The sequence below is a fragment of the Prionailurus bengalensis genome, chromosome A1 (genome assembly GCF_016509475.1).
Source record: "Prionailurus bengalensis isolate Pbe53 chromosome A1, Fcat_Pben_1.1_paternal_pri, whole genome shotgun sequence".
Lineage (NCBI taxonomy): Eukaryota > Metazoa > Chordata > Mammalia > Carnivora > Felidae > Prionailurus > Prionailurus bengalensis.
In genome coordinates, this window is record NC_057343.1 from 180,062,165 (window position 1) to 180,081,154 (window position 18,990).

General features: G+C 45.0%; 1 protein-coding gene across 1 annotated transcript in view; it reads right to left on the minus strand.

The window, feature by feature from the left end:
• The window catches only part of DOCK2 (dedicator of cytokinesis 2), a 414,832-nt gene that overhangs the window by 43,743 nt on the left and 352,099 nt on the right, over positions 1 to 18,990 (minus strand). The window contains exons 33-34 of the mRNA XM_043596180.1: positions 14,786 to 14,934; positions 5,323 to 5,408 (exon numbers count right to left, since the gene is read on the minus strand). Coding sequence (XP_043452115.1) covers positions 5,323 to 5,408; positions 14,786 to 14,934 — 235 coding nt within the window. The remainder of the gene's footprint in view (positions 1 to 5,322; positions 5,409 to 14,785; positions 14,935 to 18,990) is intronic.

The window sequence follows — 18,990 nt, forward strand, 5'->3', positions numbered from 1 at the left end:
TCTGTGCTAACAGCTCAGAGCCTCGAGCCTGCTTCAGATTCTGTGTCTCCCTCTCTCTCTCTGGCACTCCCCCACTCACACTCTGTCTCTTTAACTCTCAAAAATAAATAAACATTAAAAAAATTAAAAAAAGAAATCATCACGATAATTCTGACTGGTAAAAAATTATTCCTCTCATTTTATAGAGGAGGGAATCAAGGCTCAGAGAGGTTAAACGACCTCCTGAAATCACTCTCCTAGTAAGTGGTGACCTTGGGAATCAAGCCAAACACTTCACTATTTTCCCACAGAGAAACATTGTGGTGTGTTCTCTGGCATCTTGAGTAGACAAGCATTACCCAGACTACTATTTGTTTCTGGCTAATATCCCTGTGGCAGCTTAGGTCCCAAGAGTTCCAAGTAGGGAAAGGTGAGAAAGGCAAGGACTTCAGAGGGTCATTTCTTCCCAGAAGCCAAACCAGGCTGCAAGGAGGCGACACCTCAAACTGTGGTGTGATCAGACAAATCCATCTTCTCCGTGGGAGAAGCACCTGTTCCCTGGCTCTCAGTGAGAGACGCAAATTGCCCTGTGATTTAGGCCTGTCTGGCTCAGTCACAGCTGTGCCTGACTCCTTCTGGGACCGTCACTTCCAGCCCCGTTTCCCAAGCTAATAACAATGCGACAACGCTTTGTCCAGTGTTTGGGTGTGATTCCTCACAGCCTCTCAGGCAGCTCAGACCCAGAAGGTATCTCACGGCCTGAGGGCAGCCCAGACCAGTGGTTCTCAGTCCCTGCGACATGTTAGAATCTCCAGGGGAACGTTTTCTAAAGCTCAGTGACCACCCTAAAATCAATGGCTTTGTATCTTTGGGAGTGGGAGCCAAGTAGCAGTATTTTATCTTTAGAATTCTCTAGGTAATTCCAATATGCAGCCAACATTAAGAACAACTAGTTTAGTCCAGTGCTTTGCAAAGTTCAATGTGCATGGGAATCGCCTGGGAATTAACAGATTCTGATTAATAGATTCTGTTAATAAATTCTGGTTCAATAGATCTGGGCTAGGGCCTGAGATTCTGCATTTCTAAAAGCTCTCGGATAGTGCTAGTGCTATTGGTCCTTTGCAAAGCATGGGTTTTGAAGAATACTTTCTTAGTTTCTCTATTCTTTAGGTGTAAGATAATAAATCTGCTCATATGGTCTAGGATTGGTGAGATGGATTGGCAGACTGTTTGGAACTCACCCATCCATTCACCATTCATCACCACCTACCACCATCCACCATCCATCTACTCAACAGATATTTTTCTAGGAACCAGGGATTCAGAAATTATTAAGACACTGACTTCCAGGAAATCACAGTATAGCACAGGAAGCAGATACAAAAATAAAGACTAACCATAGTATATGATACTCCCATTTATTATTTCCTGTGTTCCAGATGCTGTGCAAACCCATTTTATTGGTTATCTTATTTAATGCTTACAAAATTTCCTGGAGTTGGGCATTATTAACACTGTCAACTGATAGAGGAGGCATGAAACCCCCAGGGCTGGGTTCTAATAAGGGTCTTGCCAAAGTCCCCCAGCTGTTTCTCTCCTTTGAATCCACAATGGAGGACAGATAAATGAAAAAGAGTCATGGGAATCTCCAGGTGATGCAGATAATTCCTCACTCAGAAGGAGAGGGGGCGGAGCACTTGCCAGCCACTCCCTGTCTATACTTCTGCCTGGGTGGGGGTTGGGGGGGGTACTGGAGGGAACTCACACTGCCCTAGAGTTGATTTGCATTCAGCATGGGAGGCCTTCAGAGGGAAGAACCCAGGCCCACACTCTGTGTCAGTGCTGATGGAACTGGGTTTTCACTCATCCTTTAAAACTGATGTATGGAGTACCTCTTATGACAGGTCCTCTTTCAGGCACTGAACTGGTTTGGGTGGGATCTTGGCCCCAGAACACACATTCTCTGTCCCTTTCACCTTTCCAGCTCCCTTACCACTTCTAGAAAAATTCTCAGGCAGATGGAATACAGCAAAATAGAGTGTCTCATTACTCCTTTCAATGTGGGGACCTTCACATTAAGAGATATGGACAGGGGCACCTGGGTGGCTCAGTCGGTTAAGCATCCAACTCTTGATTTCGGCTCAGGTCTGGATCTCACAGTTGCCCCTCTTATGCTTGTGTGCACTCTCTCTCACTCTCAAAAAAAAAAAAATTAATTAATTAATTAAAAAAAAGAGGTGGACAACTGGGAGTGGGCTTTGGGGACAGTTCTGAGGGTAGGGAGGGGTGGGATGTTGTATAAGGTTGTATAGCTTGTACACTGCACAAGAGCCCATGAGGGCCGAAATTGAGCCCCACGTCATGCTCTAAGTGTGTGCCCTAATGCAGGTCTATTGCTGCCATAGGAAGGGAAACCCTGCTCTATTCACAAAGGCACCATCATATTGCTAAGCCATGTACCACAGGACTGTGTCTGCCCAGAGAAGGTCCTCCATAGCAGTAGAGGCCCTGAATGAAGGGCTGAAGGAAGGGCTAGAGGAACTGTAGATGACTAGACTGGAGGAGAAATGACGGGTATGTTCATGGCTTCAAATAACCACATCAGTGTCTACCTAGAGAGCAACAATAATAGCTAATATTTCCAGACTACTTACTAGTTATCAGAAACTGCTAAGTACTTTACATGACTTTTCTTGCTTAGTCTCAACAAAAACTGTAACAGCTGGATAGTATTTTATCCTCAGTTTGCAGATAAGGAAACTGAGGCTCAGAAAGCTCAAAGGCAGAAGAAGGGACCTGGCCCCTGGACATTTTAATTGGACCTTGACTCCTCTGGTTGGGCTTGATGAGTTTTGCAGAAATCATTCACACCTCTATCCTAGAAGCAAAAATAATGAGCTGCTTTTAATTTCCTCGACCTCTAAGGATTCCTTTTATAAATAATCACTCAGGAAGGATTTGAAAATCCTGCTGATCATCTGAAGACTGCCGCAGAGCCCCATCCGCTTATAAAAATGGAAATTGCCAGCACTGTAAATGGTTTCCCTTATGGTCAATATTTAGATTTTCCTTTTTAGAACTTTAAAATAAACATTGACTCAGGCAAAATGTCACTTTTTCCCCTGGACAGTCAGTCTTGATACCCACCCGAGGAGCAGACAGTGGGTTTCTCCTTCTGAGTTACGTTTGTGTTCCCTGTGTGTAGTGAGGGCTGTGCGCAGTGACAGAAGGGGGACAGGGCCTGCTGAGATGGTGCTGCCTGGGAATCTGCCCTGCCTACTGAGCAGGGCAGGGAGGGTCACTGTGAGGGTTAGAGCAAGGCCTTTAGTTTGCTTTTGTTGTTGGAGATAAAATATTCAAAAAGGATTAGGAAAAGAATCTGACATCAGAGTTCTATCAGAGAATCATACAAGTCTGAGAATATACAATTAGGAAGAAATTTGAAATGTCTGAGCCACATTGCTAAGCCTTGGGAGAAGTCCTTCGGGAGGAAAGGGACACTGACATGAAGACGGAAACTGGGAGTCAGATGGCTGAACAAAGTATATTTATTAAGCTTTTACCTGCTGTGTGCCAGATGCTTTATAGTTATTCAGTCTTCAAAATAGCTACAGGCTTATTATCCCCATTTTATAGATAGAGATATCGAGGCCAAAGATGTGTGATTGGTCCAAAGTTACACAGATGCTAAGTGGTAGAATCAGGGTTGAAACCTAATGTCTTTCTCCAAATATATACAATTGGCCTACATGCACATGAAAAAATGCTCAACATCATTAGCCACTGAGGAAATGCAAATCAAGATGGCAATGATATCAGTTTCACAGCCACTGGGATGGCTTTAGTCAGTAAGGCAGATATTAACAAGAGTTGGGGAGAATGTGGAGAAACTGGAACCCTCACACACAGCTGGTAGGAATGTGAGTGGTCAAGTACTTTGGAAAACAGTCTGATGGTTCCTCAAAAAGCCAAGTAGAGTTACCAAATGACCCAGCAACTCTACTCCTAGGCATATACCCAAGAAAATTGGAAGCATTGTGTCCACATAAAAATTTGCATGTGAATGCTCATAGCATAGTCATTCCTAACATGAAAAAGTGGAAACAGCCTACATGTCCATCAATTGGTAAATGAATAGGGGTGCCTAGGTGGCTCAGTAAGTTAAGCGTCCAACTTCAGCTCTGGTCATGATCTCGTGGTTCATGAGTTTGAGCTCTGCGTCAGGCTCTGTGCTGACAGATCAGAGCCTGGAGCCTGCTTTGGATTCTGTGTCTCCCTCTTCCTCTACTCCTTGCCTGCTCACACTCTGTCTCTCTCTAAAAAAATAAATAAACATTAAATTTTTTTTAAAAAGATAGGTAAAGGAATAAGCAAAATGGGGTATATCTAAACAGAGAAATATTAGTCAGCAACAAAAAGAAATGAGGTGCTGACGACTGCTACAGTGTGGATGAACCTTGAAAACATGATATATGAAAGAAGCCAGTTTCAAAGTACCATATACTGATTCTATTTACATGAAATGTCCAGAATAGACAAATCCACAGGGGCTGAAAGTAGAGGGGATGATGACTAAAGAGTATGGGGTTTCTTTGGGGAGGTAACAAAACTGTTCTAAAATAGATGGTGGTTATGGTTGCATAACTCTGAAAATATACAAAAAGCGATAAAATTGTACACTTTCAGTGAGCTGTATGGTATATAAATTATATCTCAATAAAATCTTAAAACAAAAAGACGTGTCCTGACCAAGTTCAGTGCTGACCACTGTCCACTGCCTCACGCAGACCTATGCCCTGCAGTCAGGCAGAGCTGGTTTGGGTCCCAGCTTGTCTACCCAACTAGATTGCTCTAGTTTCCTCAGACAAGACCCTTCCATGAGCCTCAGGGCCAGCTCTATGAAATAGGGGTCAGAGAGTAAATGCAGCTAAATGAGACAGTGCACAGACAGCATCTAGCTCAGCATCTGTGCACTGCGTGTACCCTATTTATCTTGGTCATGATCAACATCTGTGTAAGATTAAAAGAGAAAGAAGGAAAAACTAGCAAGAATTATTCCACAGCAAAGAGATAACACAAGTGAACATTTTGGTGGATTGTTTTTCTCTTCACAACACAGCAAAGTTTCTTTTTATCCATTCCATTCCATCAATATCAAAGAAACAGCCACTCTAGAGAGAGAGAGAAATTTTAGGTTTCTTTCAAAAATGGAGTTTCTCCAATACTAGGAGCCAGAAGATCGATCTCCAGGGGAGGGAGGAGTCTCTGAAGGCCTGGAGTCCCAAGCTCTCCAGCCTGCAGCTGACCTTCCCGGCTCCCCCTGTGCACGGGTGCTGAACTTACATTGACTCAAGCAGCTGCATGTACTGCTCGTCTCCTCGGCCTCCTTCCACCTCATGGTCCAGCTTGAGAATGATCTCATTTTCAAACTAAAGCAGTAGGAGACGAAAAATCAATAATAACAACATTAGAAGGCTGAATGTTGAAATTAGTCAATTTGTTATTTTAGCCAAAGCTTTAGGGAGCACCTATCATTTCCCAGCGTTTGTGCCCAGAACCGGGAGTGCAAAATGGAACGGGATGCTGTGCCTGCTTTTAGGAGTTCCCAGAGTACGGGGAGAAGAGGAGTGGATGGTAAGTGCTGGAGAGAGAAGGAGGGAGGGGAGGGAGAGAGTGACCACGTGAAGGAAAAGGGCATTTCAAGCAGAGGACACAGCGTGTGCAAAGACGTGGAGGTATGTGACAGAGCACTGTATCTTCAGGAAGCGGCACGTTGTCACAGACAGCTGTCTGCCTAGCCTTCCTTTCTCCATACTTTGGTGATCACGCTGGCCCTAATCTTAGTCCTGGGGACACAGATGAGCTACCCATACCTCCCTAGCTCCGGGTGTGGGCATGTGACCCAGGCCTACCTCTTAATCAGTATCTTTCATCATCTAGACACTAAGATTAATAAAGGCTCAGGCTGAGTAAGTGAGACTCAGATCCAAGGCTTTGCTGAAACTCTTAGCAAAGAGTCTGTCTGCTCAACATGAAGATGGAAGGCTGTAAGCCTGAGGCTGCTGGAGATGGCCATAATAGAAAAGCCCACCTAGAAATGACACCAATACAGAGGAGAGTGGAAAAGGGGAGACAGAGAAAGACTGAGCCCCTGAGCCCATCCATACTTGAAGCTCTCATAGGTACATGAGCTGATGCCTCAGAAAGTAGACTGGTGGCAACTGTAGTGGTCAGAGATCAGACTAGGTAAGTGACCTGAACATGAGTATGTACCTATAGTCCCAACATATCTTGGTACATGAAGCCAGAAAGCGTTCCATCTCCTCATTTTCACTCTCAAGAAGCATCTCACCCAGTTCAGCTCATGGCTTATGCAATGTTTTGAAGGGCCATACTGTGTCCCTTTTCATGGCTAAAATGTAAAACAGTTTGTACTTTCAATAACATGCCGTGATGAATCCATCTAAATCACGCAGTCTGCTTCTCCTCAGTTTTACCATTAAATACGAAACTGGCATCTGGAGAAGGGAAGAAGGCCCTTGGCAAAGGTCACCAAGGACTAGGGAGTCTTTGGGTACTCCTGGCTTCTTACCCAGCCTCTACTCTCAGACCTTAAAATCTCTCCATGAAGTCTGGAGGTCATATTTAAGGAGGATCATGTCTAAGGGTGATAATGCATGAAAAAGCAGCCAGCCCCGGATTGGTTCCACTTCACTAAGTGTCAGGTATTATTACACATGAAGAAGTATGTGTAATGCTCTGTGAATGGCAGCGACCTTTTGGCAGGCTCCTTCCAGTGCACAAAGGATCAAGCCCAGTCTAGTTGGTTGGAATCTTTAAGTGATGAAAGGCAGGGGCTGGATTCACTTTTCCCTCAGCTCACATCTGTGGTGCCATTGTTCCCTCACTTTTGTGTGCTGAGGGCCAAAGGAAAGGACAAAAAGCTTGTGCTGATACAGCAGAGATGAAAAAATCTCCTGTGAGTTTCCTCAGTCGGGGAAGATTTATGGAAGGAGATACAAAAAAACCTGGAAGATGGGTAGGATTGTGATAAATATGAAAAGGAAGAGCATTCTGGGTAGGAGGAACGGAGTGAGCAAAGGTTGTAGAGGTGGGAAAGTAGAGAAAAATGAGGAGAGCAGTTAAGAAAGATCAGAGTTCAAGAAGAAAGAAAAGAAAAAAAATTAGAATGAAGACCCAGATGGGGGCCAATCTGATGAGGGTCTGGACTGCCAGTCCACACATGAATCATGTACCTTACATGATGCATTGAATTAAGCATCTTGTATGCATCAAATATCATCCAGACTTAAGGGTTGGGGCTATCATGATTAGAGATGTCTACTGTGCCAAGCTTGGGGCAGGAAGTAATACAGCTAAAGGACTGCAAGCATGGGCTCTGATGTTAGACCATCTGATTTACATGTCTGCTCCATTCCCTCCACCATCTTAGGAAAGCTATCAGGTCTTTCTAATCCCACTTCAGAGTTTATATCAGGCATCAGGGGTCAGCAAACATTTTCTGTAAAGAGCCAGATTGTAAATATTTTAGTCTTTGTGGGTTAGTCAGTCTTTATTACAACTACTCAGCTCTGCTGCTGTAACACAAAAGCAACCGTAGATAATATATAGACAAATTAGCATGGCTGTATTCTAATAAAACTTTATTTACAAAAACAGGTAACAGGACAGATTTGGCCTGTGGACCCTATCAATATAATAGTGGCCCCTACCACATGGGGTAGTTAGGAGGACTGGAGGAGACTTTATATATAAAGCACCAGGGGAGAGCATAAACTCAAATGTGCATTGGGTTTGCTCATCTGCTTATGATTACTGCTAATGTTATTGTTATTACTGCTGAATGTTACTGGAAAGCAGCTTTATGGGAGAAAAATAGCATTTTTTTCCTTGTCTGAGTTGTTCAGTGTTAAGTGTTGGCATGATTCCTCCCGATGCGATGAAATTTCCTTTAGAGCAGAGAAGTGCATGGGGTAAATAAGCACTTGTCACAAGGTCACAAAGAGCCTGCAGGGAAGGAAATTACAGGGTGCCAGGGGCTGTGCAGAGCTGGATGACGCTGTGCCACGCGTGAGCCCTTCAGGCCAGGTCGGAGAGTGAAGGTTTCAGTCAAGCACATCCCATGACAGACGCCAGCCCGTTTTGTTCCCAAGCAGGCACTGTGTGCAGGAGCGGCTATGACCACAGCCTTTGGCATCCAAGAGACTTAGTTTGAGTCTTGCTTTGACTTTTCTCTCCACTATGTGATCTTGGGAAAGTTAATAAGCTTCCTGAGGCTCAATTTTCTCATCTATTACGTGAAGATTTAAAACAGCACCTACTGGGGCACCTGGTGGTTCAGTTGGTTGAGCATTCAGCTCTTGATTTTGGCTCAGGTCATGATCCTAGGGTCATGGGATTAAGCCCTGCACCAGGCTCCATTCTGAACATGGAGCCTGCTTAAGATTCTCTCTTTCTCGGGGTGCCTGGGTGGCTCAGTCGGTTAAGCGCCCGACTTTTGGTTTCGGCTAAGGTCATAATCTCATGGTTTGTGAGTTCAAGCCCTGCATTGGGCTCCACGCTGACAGCATGGAGAGTTCTTGGCATTCTCTCTCTCTCTCCCCCTCTCTCTGTACCTTCCCATTTCTGCTCTCTCTCTCTCTCAAAATAAATACACTTTGAAAAATGAAAAAAATTCTCTCTCTCTCTTCCTCTGCCCCTCCCCTAATGGTATGTACATGCTTCTCTCTCTCCCTCTCTCAAAAACTTAAAAATAAATAAATAAATAAATAAAACAGCAGCTACTTAGAGTAGTGTTGGGAGAAGTTAATGGGAAAATACACGGGAAAGGCTAGCGTGGTACTTGGCACATAGTAAGTGCTCAATAATTGTTATCATGACCCTGTCAACATTGCCATTGTCAACAGTATCACCATCTGTTAGTCTTTATGATAGCCAAGGGAGATAGATATCCTAATTTTTATTTTTTAAATGAGGAAACTGAGGCAAAGTGGAATCTTTGTCTTGGGTTTCAAAGCATGGATGGACTTGACCTAGAGCAGGCCCAAGGGTCCAGCATATGCTCTCACACATACACTGTGCCATGCCACTGTGCAGAGCTTAAAACAAAGGTCTGGCTCCTCCAGATTAATTCCGTTTTCTCCACAGCTGCACAGCTGCATCACATTGTTGACTCCTCACCCCACCCCTGCAAGGGGGATATTTGTTAAGGAGCATCTGCAGGTTACTTTCGCAGAAGTCAATGCTACAGAGGCCCACCAGGAATCTTAAGAGGCCCTACTCAGGAAAAAGGAAGTGAACTCTAAGAGCCCAGCCCTCCTGAGTGGGCCTCCCTCCTCCAGCAGAATGACTCATGTGGCCCTCACGTTTGCATCATGCCTTCCCCAAATTGCTTTTGTGACCTCTCCTTACTACTTTAGAATATCTTGGCTATTTTCCTTATTTGTTTGCCTAGAATCCTGTTGAAGTGTGAAATTTAGGGAACAAGAGCTCTTCTTCAAATGTCTGGTTCTGACTTTGACTTCGTATGGGAGGGGCAGAGATAGTGTGAAAGGCCAGGATGGCAGAGTGATAGGGATAGAACTGGCACCAGTAAGTCAGCCCGTGGCCTCCTTTGTTAGTGAAATGTTGGTTGTCTGGGGTGGCTGGAAGCAGACTTGGGGGAAAGCAGGAGAAGGTAGTGTCATGTGAGAAGGGATGCTTTAGGGAGTCAGTGCAGCTTCCTAATTTTCTTTGAGTTATCTTGTCTCCGCCTGCTCCAGATCATTGCCTGTGGAGCTTGGGTTTGGGAACCTATAATGGTATTATGATATTCATTTTACAGATGAAGAAGCTGGGCTTGAAAGAGGTTAAATAACTTACCAAATTTATCCAGCCCACAAGCAGCACGTCTATCTAACTCCAAAGCACACTGGCCAGAACACAGTAGGTGCCCAGTATATATTTATTGAATCAATTGTTCTTTTCTTCATTATATTCTAAGCCATCTGAAGCACCCCCTTACTCTAAGCCAAGACTCCGTTTCAGGGGATCTGCTCAACTGATATCTCTGTCCATTAATTCATTTATCAAGCAATTATTGAGCTCATGCTGAGTCCCAGGTGCTGTTCTAAGTGCTATCAAATGCTGTTACCTCTTCCATCTCTGAGAGGAGTTTTCTCTAGGACATCTTGCCTACTATGGCTCAGACCCTCAGGCTGATTGTGCCACAGTCCTGTTCTACAATCTGTAAAATAGGCAATCACTCTCCTCAGTCTCTAGACCCCAGGACTCTGACTCTTTGCCACCATCTTCACCCAGACACCCCAAAACCCCTCCCTGCACAAAAAATTGGCCAGGAAAACAGCTGGTCTACTCAGCCTCTGGGGATTACTCAAGCAATCATCAGCTACCCTCATTACCTTAAATGATGAAAATATTCACTGGAATGTTCCTCCCTGTGCTAAGGCTTTTCCTCTGAAATGTGGAAGGATGCAGGTCTAAATGCGTCCATTCATCCTGGGAACATTGACATGGTTCTCACCCACACTCATGACAGGCACTTGACAAGTTCAGGAATGAGAGACTAGCCTTGGCCCCAGAAAATCTCACGGTCTTGTGATAGAGAGAGATCTATGAGCAGATCGTCATGCAGTGTGGGTCAAGTGATATGCCTGAGCCTCACTTAGGTAGGTCAAGACACATTTCACACTGACTGGGCATGGATGTGGCAAGCCAAGGCTCCTTTTGCCAAAACTGTCCTGTCCATTGCCCCACCAAGGAGTAACAGTATGCCAGGGATGGGACATTCAGTCTGAGTCACAGGATAGGAACCCCTGAGATGGTCTTGGGTGAAGTGCTGTACTTATGAGGGATAAAGGTTATCAGTCAAATGCAACAGCTATCTAATTTGGGCTACAAGAGAAGACAGGGAAATCTGGCAATGAAGTTGCAAAAAACTCAGAGCAGAGAAAGAGATTGCCCCAGAGCCTCCTTTTCCCCACCCCCACACCCCCTTAAGCCCATCAGTGTTTAACCCCCTCCTGTCCCAGTTCCAGCCCATGCACATCCTGCTTGAGCCCATCTGTCTTTTGCATCCAGATGAACCACTGCCTCCGGAAGCAGGAAGGGCCATCTCAAAATGTGAGGCCTCAGCTGAAGGATGAGTAGAATCTCTTCAGGTGAAGAAATCAAAGGAAGAGCCTGAGCAAAAGCAGGGTGGCAAGAAAACCACAAGATGTTGTGTCCCTGGCCAGAGGCAGGGGTCCTGCTAACTTTTCCTTTGGGTTCTGCTATTTCCTTTAAGAAACTCAAACTTTAGAAAGGAAAGCCTACCTGTCACCTTCTAGAAACCTAGTTTTTAGCTGATAATTTTGGCATCATTCCCTAATGCTAGTTTGCATGTAAGACCTCCTGGATTTCAGACCCAGTGCTGGGGTTTGCTCTGGATTTGGCCATCAGGGCTGCTTGGGGCTCCTGGGGGACTGGCATCCTCCTTTCCTGGGAAAACCTTCATGGCTGCTTACTCTGAACCAAGGAGTCATGCCTGGATCTGCTCACCCCACAGCTGAGTTCCTACCAATCACACCAGCTGGTTTTTTTCATGGGAAGCTGCCCCATTAGTCAGGTTGATTGTGCTGTCTCTTTTGATAAGGGAGAAATTAAGAGAAGCAATTGGGGAACATTATTACGATGAACACATGCTTCGAGTGAGGAGTCCAAGGATGAACCCCATTCATAGAAAACAGGTGGGTGGATGTCATGGGGATGCCACAATAAGGAAATCCTTTCAGGAAAAAAAAAATCACATTCAGGCAAGCCTCTGAAGGCCACCAAATACAACTGTCAGGTTGTAATCCAGAAATGACGGGCTTGCTTGTTTTTTAAACATTGCATACCATCAGGTACTTGGAGTGTTTCCTTTGCACACCTGCCCCTAGGACATCTTCTGAGCCAGCTGGTGCACACGCCTCTGGAGGGTGTACTGATCTGAGGGTAAGTATGATGCCCTTCATGTCACATTGTGTGCCCTCTACGTGTTTCCAAGCTTCACATAGTTGGCGTCCCCCTTAAAAGTCAGCAGATTGCAAACTGCCTTCAATACCCAATCCAGTGTTTCACCTTCTACTCCCCCTTATCCCAACTGGTTGGATATGGTATCTTTCTTTATCTGAACTCATCAACCTGATTTCTTTTCAGGCTCTTTGCTGAAAGAGGGGACAGCTGGTCACTAGACTTTCTGGGACTAGAAAGCTCCTGCTAATTAATCCCTGGGCAGAAGAGTACTCTCTCACACTGATATCATCAGAGCTAACTACAGATCTTTCTCAGCTTATAATGAGGTTATGTCTGATAAACCCATTGTAAGTTGAAAATATAGTTAATTCAAAAATGCATTTAATATCCCTAACCCACTGCAGCCCAGCCTACCTTAAACATGTTCAGGACACTAACATTAGCCTATAGTTGGGCAAAATCATCTAATGCAAAACCTATTTTATAATAAAATGTTGGTCAGCTCATGGAATTTACTGAGTACTTTACTGAAAATGAGAAATAGAATGGTTATGTGGGCATAGAATGGTTCTAAGTAAATCTGTTGTTTACCCTCATGGTCACGTGTTTACCCTCATGGCTGACTGGGAGCTGTGGCTCACTGCTGCTGCCCAGCACGCGGCAGAGAATCTACTGCCTACCACTAGCTCAGGAAAAGACCAAAGTTCAAAATTCAAAGTAAGGTTTCTACTGAATGTGTATCAGTTTCACACCATTGTTAAGTCCAAATACCATAAATCGAACCATTATAAGTTGGGGACCACCTGTAGTCTCTTTTTCTCCTTAGAACAATGTTTTCCAAAGTGATTGGCAGAATGGCACATCCAACTGATGTTTCTTACACAAATAAGTTTGAGAAACTGGGCAAGTCTGTTTACCGTGGAATGCCTCAGTGCTTTGACTATGTTAATGTGCACTGGAGATCTCTAAGAGGGGTTACCATATGCAGTGGATTCCAAAGGTATTTAATTTCCAAACCCTCTTCCCTAGAGCATCTGGTTGGATTAGTGCTCTATGGAACATATCTTGAGAAAGCACTAATGAAGAGGATGCCATTCATTCTTTCACTCAGGCAACATTTACTGTGACAATACCAGGGACGGGATGATGCAGTGGGCACAGCACGGTTTGGGGACTGTAGCGACTTGTGTGTTGCAGCCTCTACCCCACCTCTTTGTTGATGTGTGACTTCAGGCAAGTGACTTCACCTCTCTAAGCGTCGGTATTTTCATCTGTAAAATGGGTATCATAATGCTACCTAACTCTCTATAGGGTTGCAATAAACAAGATCACAGGAACTAATGCATGGAAAGTACTGATGGTGTGCCTGATACATAGTAAGCACCCAGTTAATGGCAGTCATTTTTGTCATCATCATCATCATCACCTTTATTAGATAAGGTCGAGGAAGATGCAGAAAATGCTCAGAAATGAGTATAACACAAGGCAGTATATAATCATCATACCTCAGACAGATAAAATGATGTAGGAATGGAGAGAAAAGGTCTCTTAAAGGACACAGGACTGCACTGGACTTTGAAGGATCAGTAGGAGTTTAGGTGATGGCAGGCAGAACTGTGAACATGGCAGAGCGTAGAAAGAAGGAGAAATGCATGGAGGAGGACATTGATGGAGGTAACCCAATTCACGTGAGCTGCAGGAAATAGCTGGGGAACAGGTTGGGGGGGTGGGGAACGAGGTAGGCACAATGGCTGAAAGGGCTGAGTGAAGAGCAAGGAAGGCCCTGAATGCAAGCATAAGGGTTTGCACTTTACTGGGTGAGGATTAGAGAACCAGTAAGCCAGAGAGGGGAGAGATCTGTAAGGATTTTAAGGAAACACAGTTTGGAATCTGTTGCTGTACCTGTCTTAAGGGGAACTGTTGGGTGGCAGGAGATAGTCTCGAGTGAGAGGCAAAAACGCTGGGGGAGGGGGAGAAAGAGCCTGTAAGGGGCAAAACCAGGTGGGAAGGTGTGGCGGAGAGGACAGCGGGGCAAGATTTGAGGGAACCTCGACAGAGGCAGTCTGACAAGACTTGAAAACCAACCTTCCTGAGCCGGGTGAAACTACAGAACACTGCCAGGAGCCTGTTGTGGAAATGGGTGCTTATTCCACTGTCAGAAGCTTCTACAGTGACTGGGCCCAGAGAGTGGTCCTCATCCTTCAAGTCTGATGGGACTTTTAATGAAAACATTTGGCCAATGACACTTGCATTGCACACAAGTTGCCCACTCCCTCCATGCTGGGGAAAGCCTCCTACTGCCACCGCAGATCCACAAGTCTCTCCTGAGCAACAGGCCTTTGACTCCATTCGCTGTCATTTTCACTCATGGCTGAGTGTGACTCCTGGGAAGCTCAGCTCCTTCTAGACAATATAGAGCCTCCAAGTTGTCCCAAAAGAGAAAGAGCTGGACAGAGGCCAGCGTGAGATGAAGGCAGGTGGGAGGGGCGGGCTCTTTGGACACACCTCGAGGGAACTCTTAGGTAGGGAAGTATGGTCCTTGTACTATTGAGAAAGGGACCAAGCTGATACCCAGCAAGAAAGCACATTTTCATCTTGGCCTTGGGCAGCAAAGCATGATAAAATAGTGACCTAATGCAATCTGCCAGCTCATTCTGGGCACATGAATAATGTCCCTTGCCTACTGTCAAGCCCCTGAATGAAGCCCAGGCAGATGGAACGAGGATATCATTATGGGGAAATGGGCTGGGGATTAGGGAGGATGGCATGGGTTTTCAGCCTCATTTTTTACCTTTTTGAAATCCCCACTCCTTTGATATTCACACAGCATCATGTCGAAGAAGATTGGTATGGTGGCTTTCCGGAGCTCAGCCTCAGGGATAAGTGTCATCTCTAATATAGGTCCCACCATGCCTGGGATGAAGCAGATTTTGTTCTGGCCTGTAAGAGAAGAGGGGCATGGACACATAAAACAGTTTTCATGATGCACAGATCCTCCTCAGACCAAGCCTGTGGAAAGGAAAAGAAGGGAGGCAGAATAGTAAAAACAATAGTTAACACATATATGGTTGTTTATGGGAGCCTGGCACCATTTTGAACACTTTACATATATTAACTTCTGTAAGAGGCGCATGCATCATCCAGAACAAGCTGTTATTAAGGATAATAACATGGGTTTGTGGAAAGCATGTCACTGCTTACAAGGGTTTTCACCTACATGATCTCCTTGGCAAATGGAGCCCTGATGCAATATGTTGGTGACGGCCAATCACAGGGATATTTGAAACTATGCCTGTCTACATCACACACCATGTTTCTGAGATTGGAAAACATGCTTTTACCAACTATTTCATGAAACAGGAAAAGCAAAATTTGCTGCTAAGAATCTGCTACTAATAGTATGGTCAGCGGAATAGTGAAGCACTCCCACACCCTTCCCCTTGAGGGAACAGTATGGCCAATGCAATAGTGAGTGGGATGGTGAGGCATTCCTGTGAACTGCCTGTTGCTCTTGGCATTCTAGCTACACTGGCCTGCTTCTGGTGTCACAAACTCACTTTGTGTCCTACACTGCCAGGCCTATGCACACAGTGCTCCTTTGTTGAGAATAGTTTTTCCTGTCTGTGCCCCAACACCCCCATTGCCACCTGGCTTCCTCTGGAAGGGTCCCACTGGATAGATATGTTGAGAAAAGCCCCCAGAGCGTGCCTTCCCACCCCAGGTAGGTCAGACCCTCTGCACTGGCTTCTTGTGTTGTGCCTTCTCCCCCAACTTTGCAATTATGGCTTTATTTGTCAAATAATATGATAACTATCTGCCTCCTCCATTTCACGAGAGTAGAGACAATGTCTGTTCTCACTGTTGTACCTATGGCACTGAGTACAGGACATATTAGATGCTCAATACATGTCTGTTGAATGAGGAAATCAATTTCCTGACCTAACTAGCTTTATGACTTGGCTATACATCTTTATAAAAATGCAAAGGCAATACGTATACACATCTGTTGAGAAGACCATGTGAAAATATACCTGTGTATACTTAGCACAGAGCCTGGAAGAATCAGCATCTAGGGGCACAAGTAGTGTGGCACAGTGGTTAAAGGCACTGATCCTGGAGCTAGAATTGCCTGAATTTGTAAACTGACTCCACCATCAACTGCTGTAAGATAGTAGACAAGTTGATCTCACCACTTGGGGCCTCAGTGTCCTCACCTGTAACCTGGGAGAATAATAGTATTTATTTGATAGGCTTGTTGTGAAGAATAAACGGATTTTTACCAAGTGCCCAGGACAGTGATTGGCATGTGTCATACTTTACACAGTGTTAGCTACTACTGTTCTGGTGTGTGGCCAGAATGAACCATCAAGGGAAGCCTTGTTGAGCCAGAACTAAGCAGACTACTCAGAATACACACGAGAGAGGCACGGTGAGGGGCACTTAGGAATCGCAGGGATTTCCCGGAAAGCGAGGGCAAGCGTATCCAGGTCACCCTATCATCAAAGCTGATGCTTGGGTGTTCCATCAGCGGCTGCCACTTCAGAGCCTCAGAGCCCAACCTGGAGCAGAGAGCTCCTGCGGGCGCAGAAACTCGGGTGGTATGGCGCACAGCCTGGTGCTGTTGCTTTCGATTAAAGTTCAGACAAGGAGCCAAGAGGGAAACTGCAAGAAAATGAATTTTATTTATTTATTTATTTATTTTTTGGACAGAGAGAGACAGAGCATGAACGGGGGAGGGGCAGAGAGAGAGGGAGACACAGAATCGGAAACAGGCTCCAGGCTCCGAGCCATCAGCCCAGAGCCTGACGCGGGGCTCGAACTCACGGACCGCGAGATCGTGACCTGGCTGATGTCAGACGCTTAACCGACTGCGCCACCCAGGCGCCCCGAAAATGAATTTTCATGTAGCCTAAAATGAGGCTTAATGCTCAAGTATTTCCCCAGAATTCAGATAAAAAAGGCATCATCCTAGGACTACCTTCGGCTAGTGAGAATGAAATGGTGAAGTCAGGCTGAGAGTTTTGTGAAATATAAAGACACTTTTCCAGGATATCCGCTTCATTTTATGATGCATTTGGATTACACTTGAGCTTCCAGTCTTCGTTTTGGCCCAAATAGAAAAGAAAAAAAAATTGTACATTGTAGCAGGTTTATAGTAATTGCTAATCTAGGTTTTTGATTTTGTCCTTCAAGATCCTTTAAACCCACAGTGGGGTTTTAAAATTCAAAGTCAAGTGCAATAATAAGTAGAAAGTAAATGGGAAACTGTCAGATAAGCCACCATGGAATGGAGAAATTGCTTATGCAACAAAGGCCTTTAGAATACTGGAGGGCATTGGGTATGATAAGGATATATTTAAGATGGTTTAAAATAAAGAGCGGACATGCTGTAGACCAGGGATTTCTTAGATACTTTTGACCTCCATTCTTTGCAGTCAGTTGAAGAGATGTTTGGAAGAATCAGGGAAATGGAGAAAGATGCTGATCTCTAAATACAGTGTGAGCTGAATGCCCCTTACAATGCTCTGTGAAGAAATTTTATTCATTTACATCAAAAGCAGAATTTCAGCACATTGGATTTTGTGTTCAAATAATCTGAATGTGTGCATATGTGTGTCTTTATACACACAGACACGCACACACGTGCACACATACACACACACACACACACACACACACACACATTTGTAGTTAATTGGATGCAAACTCATTTGGAAAAAAAAAAAAAAATCCTCATTCAAGAGACACACCTGCTGCTGTATTCCAAAAAAGGCAAGGCAAGGAATCAGTAAGAGGGTCTTTTTTCATATAATGGAAGCTGAATCTCACTGAGCACAGATACCAATTAGAAAAGGCTTTTAAAGTGCCAATAAGCCAGCAGGATAAATCCACATGCCAAATTACATAGGCTTTGGGAAAGGCTCTGGTGGTAATGAGAGCGCAGAGAAGAGCTTCGGTGTGTGGGTGGAAAGGAGTCCTGTGTGTTCTCGGGCCTGGGTTTCTAATCTGTGCAATGGCCTCATCTATCACACCTCTCAGGAGGAGACTGGTATCAGGGCACTAAGAAGATGACCTGACAGAAAAGGAAGAGGGAGGAAGGGAGCGGGGAGGGAAGGGGGAGAAAGAGACCATTGTTGTGAATCTGCTGAGACCAGAGTAGAGTCAGTCACTGACCTTGTGAGGCTGATACGAACAGAAGGGGCACTCTTTTGGAGAGAAGATGGCTCTCCAAAGGTGGACACAGACTCTGGAATGAACAGGGATGTGGACAGGTCATGACCTCCTGGATTTCAGAGTCCTGCATCCTCCCTGGGACTCTGAAGTAAAGCTGGGCCGACCCAGAAAGATCACACATTCAGTTCCAAAGGGGAAGAGAGAACACAGATCTCTGCTGCTCTGGCTCAGGCTTGGAAAAGCTCCCTTCTGGCACTGCTCTGAGACAGGCAGTCTGTTTGCTCCTCATTGTCCAGCACATACCCAGCTCCAGCTTCCCTCCAGGCCTTGGAGAATCGCTGAGCCCTACAATCAGGTCCCACTGTGGCCACTCCATGGCCCCGTGGCTTTGTGCCTGTCATTTAACTTCCCTGAGCCTCTGTGATCTCATCTGTAAAATGGAGATAAAAATAATCCCTGCTTGGTAGGATTGTTGAGAAGCTTAAAAGAGTTCATATAAACAGAGGGCTCTGCAGAGTGGCTCATTAGAAAGGCTCAGGAAGTACTGATGTTGACAGTGGTGATGATGATGGTGAGTACTATAAGCTCAGCCTCTGCTGGATTCTGGAAAAAGTAACATATAAAGACATGTTGCAATGCATGGAGCTTCCTAGAGCTTTGCACGGAACATTTTATGCCTATCAGTTTACTTGTTCACCTCCAGAGCGAAGAGCTGGCATGGGGAGAGAGGGTCAGGATGGATTTACCTTTTCTCCCAGGGCTGACACTCACAACCCTGCAGACCCTTTTTTATCACATCTAAATATTTCATAATCTGTCCTC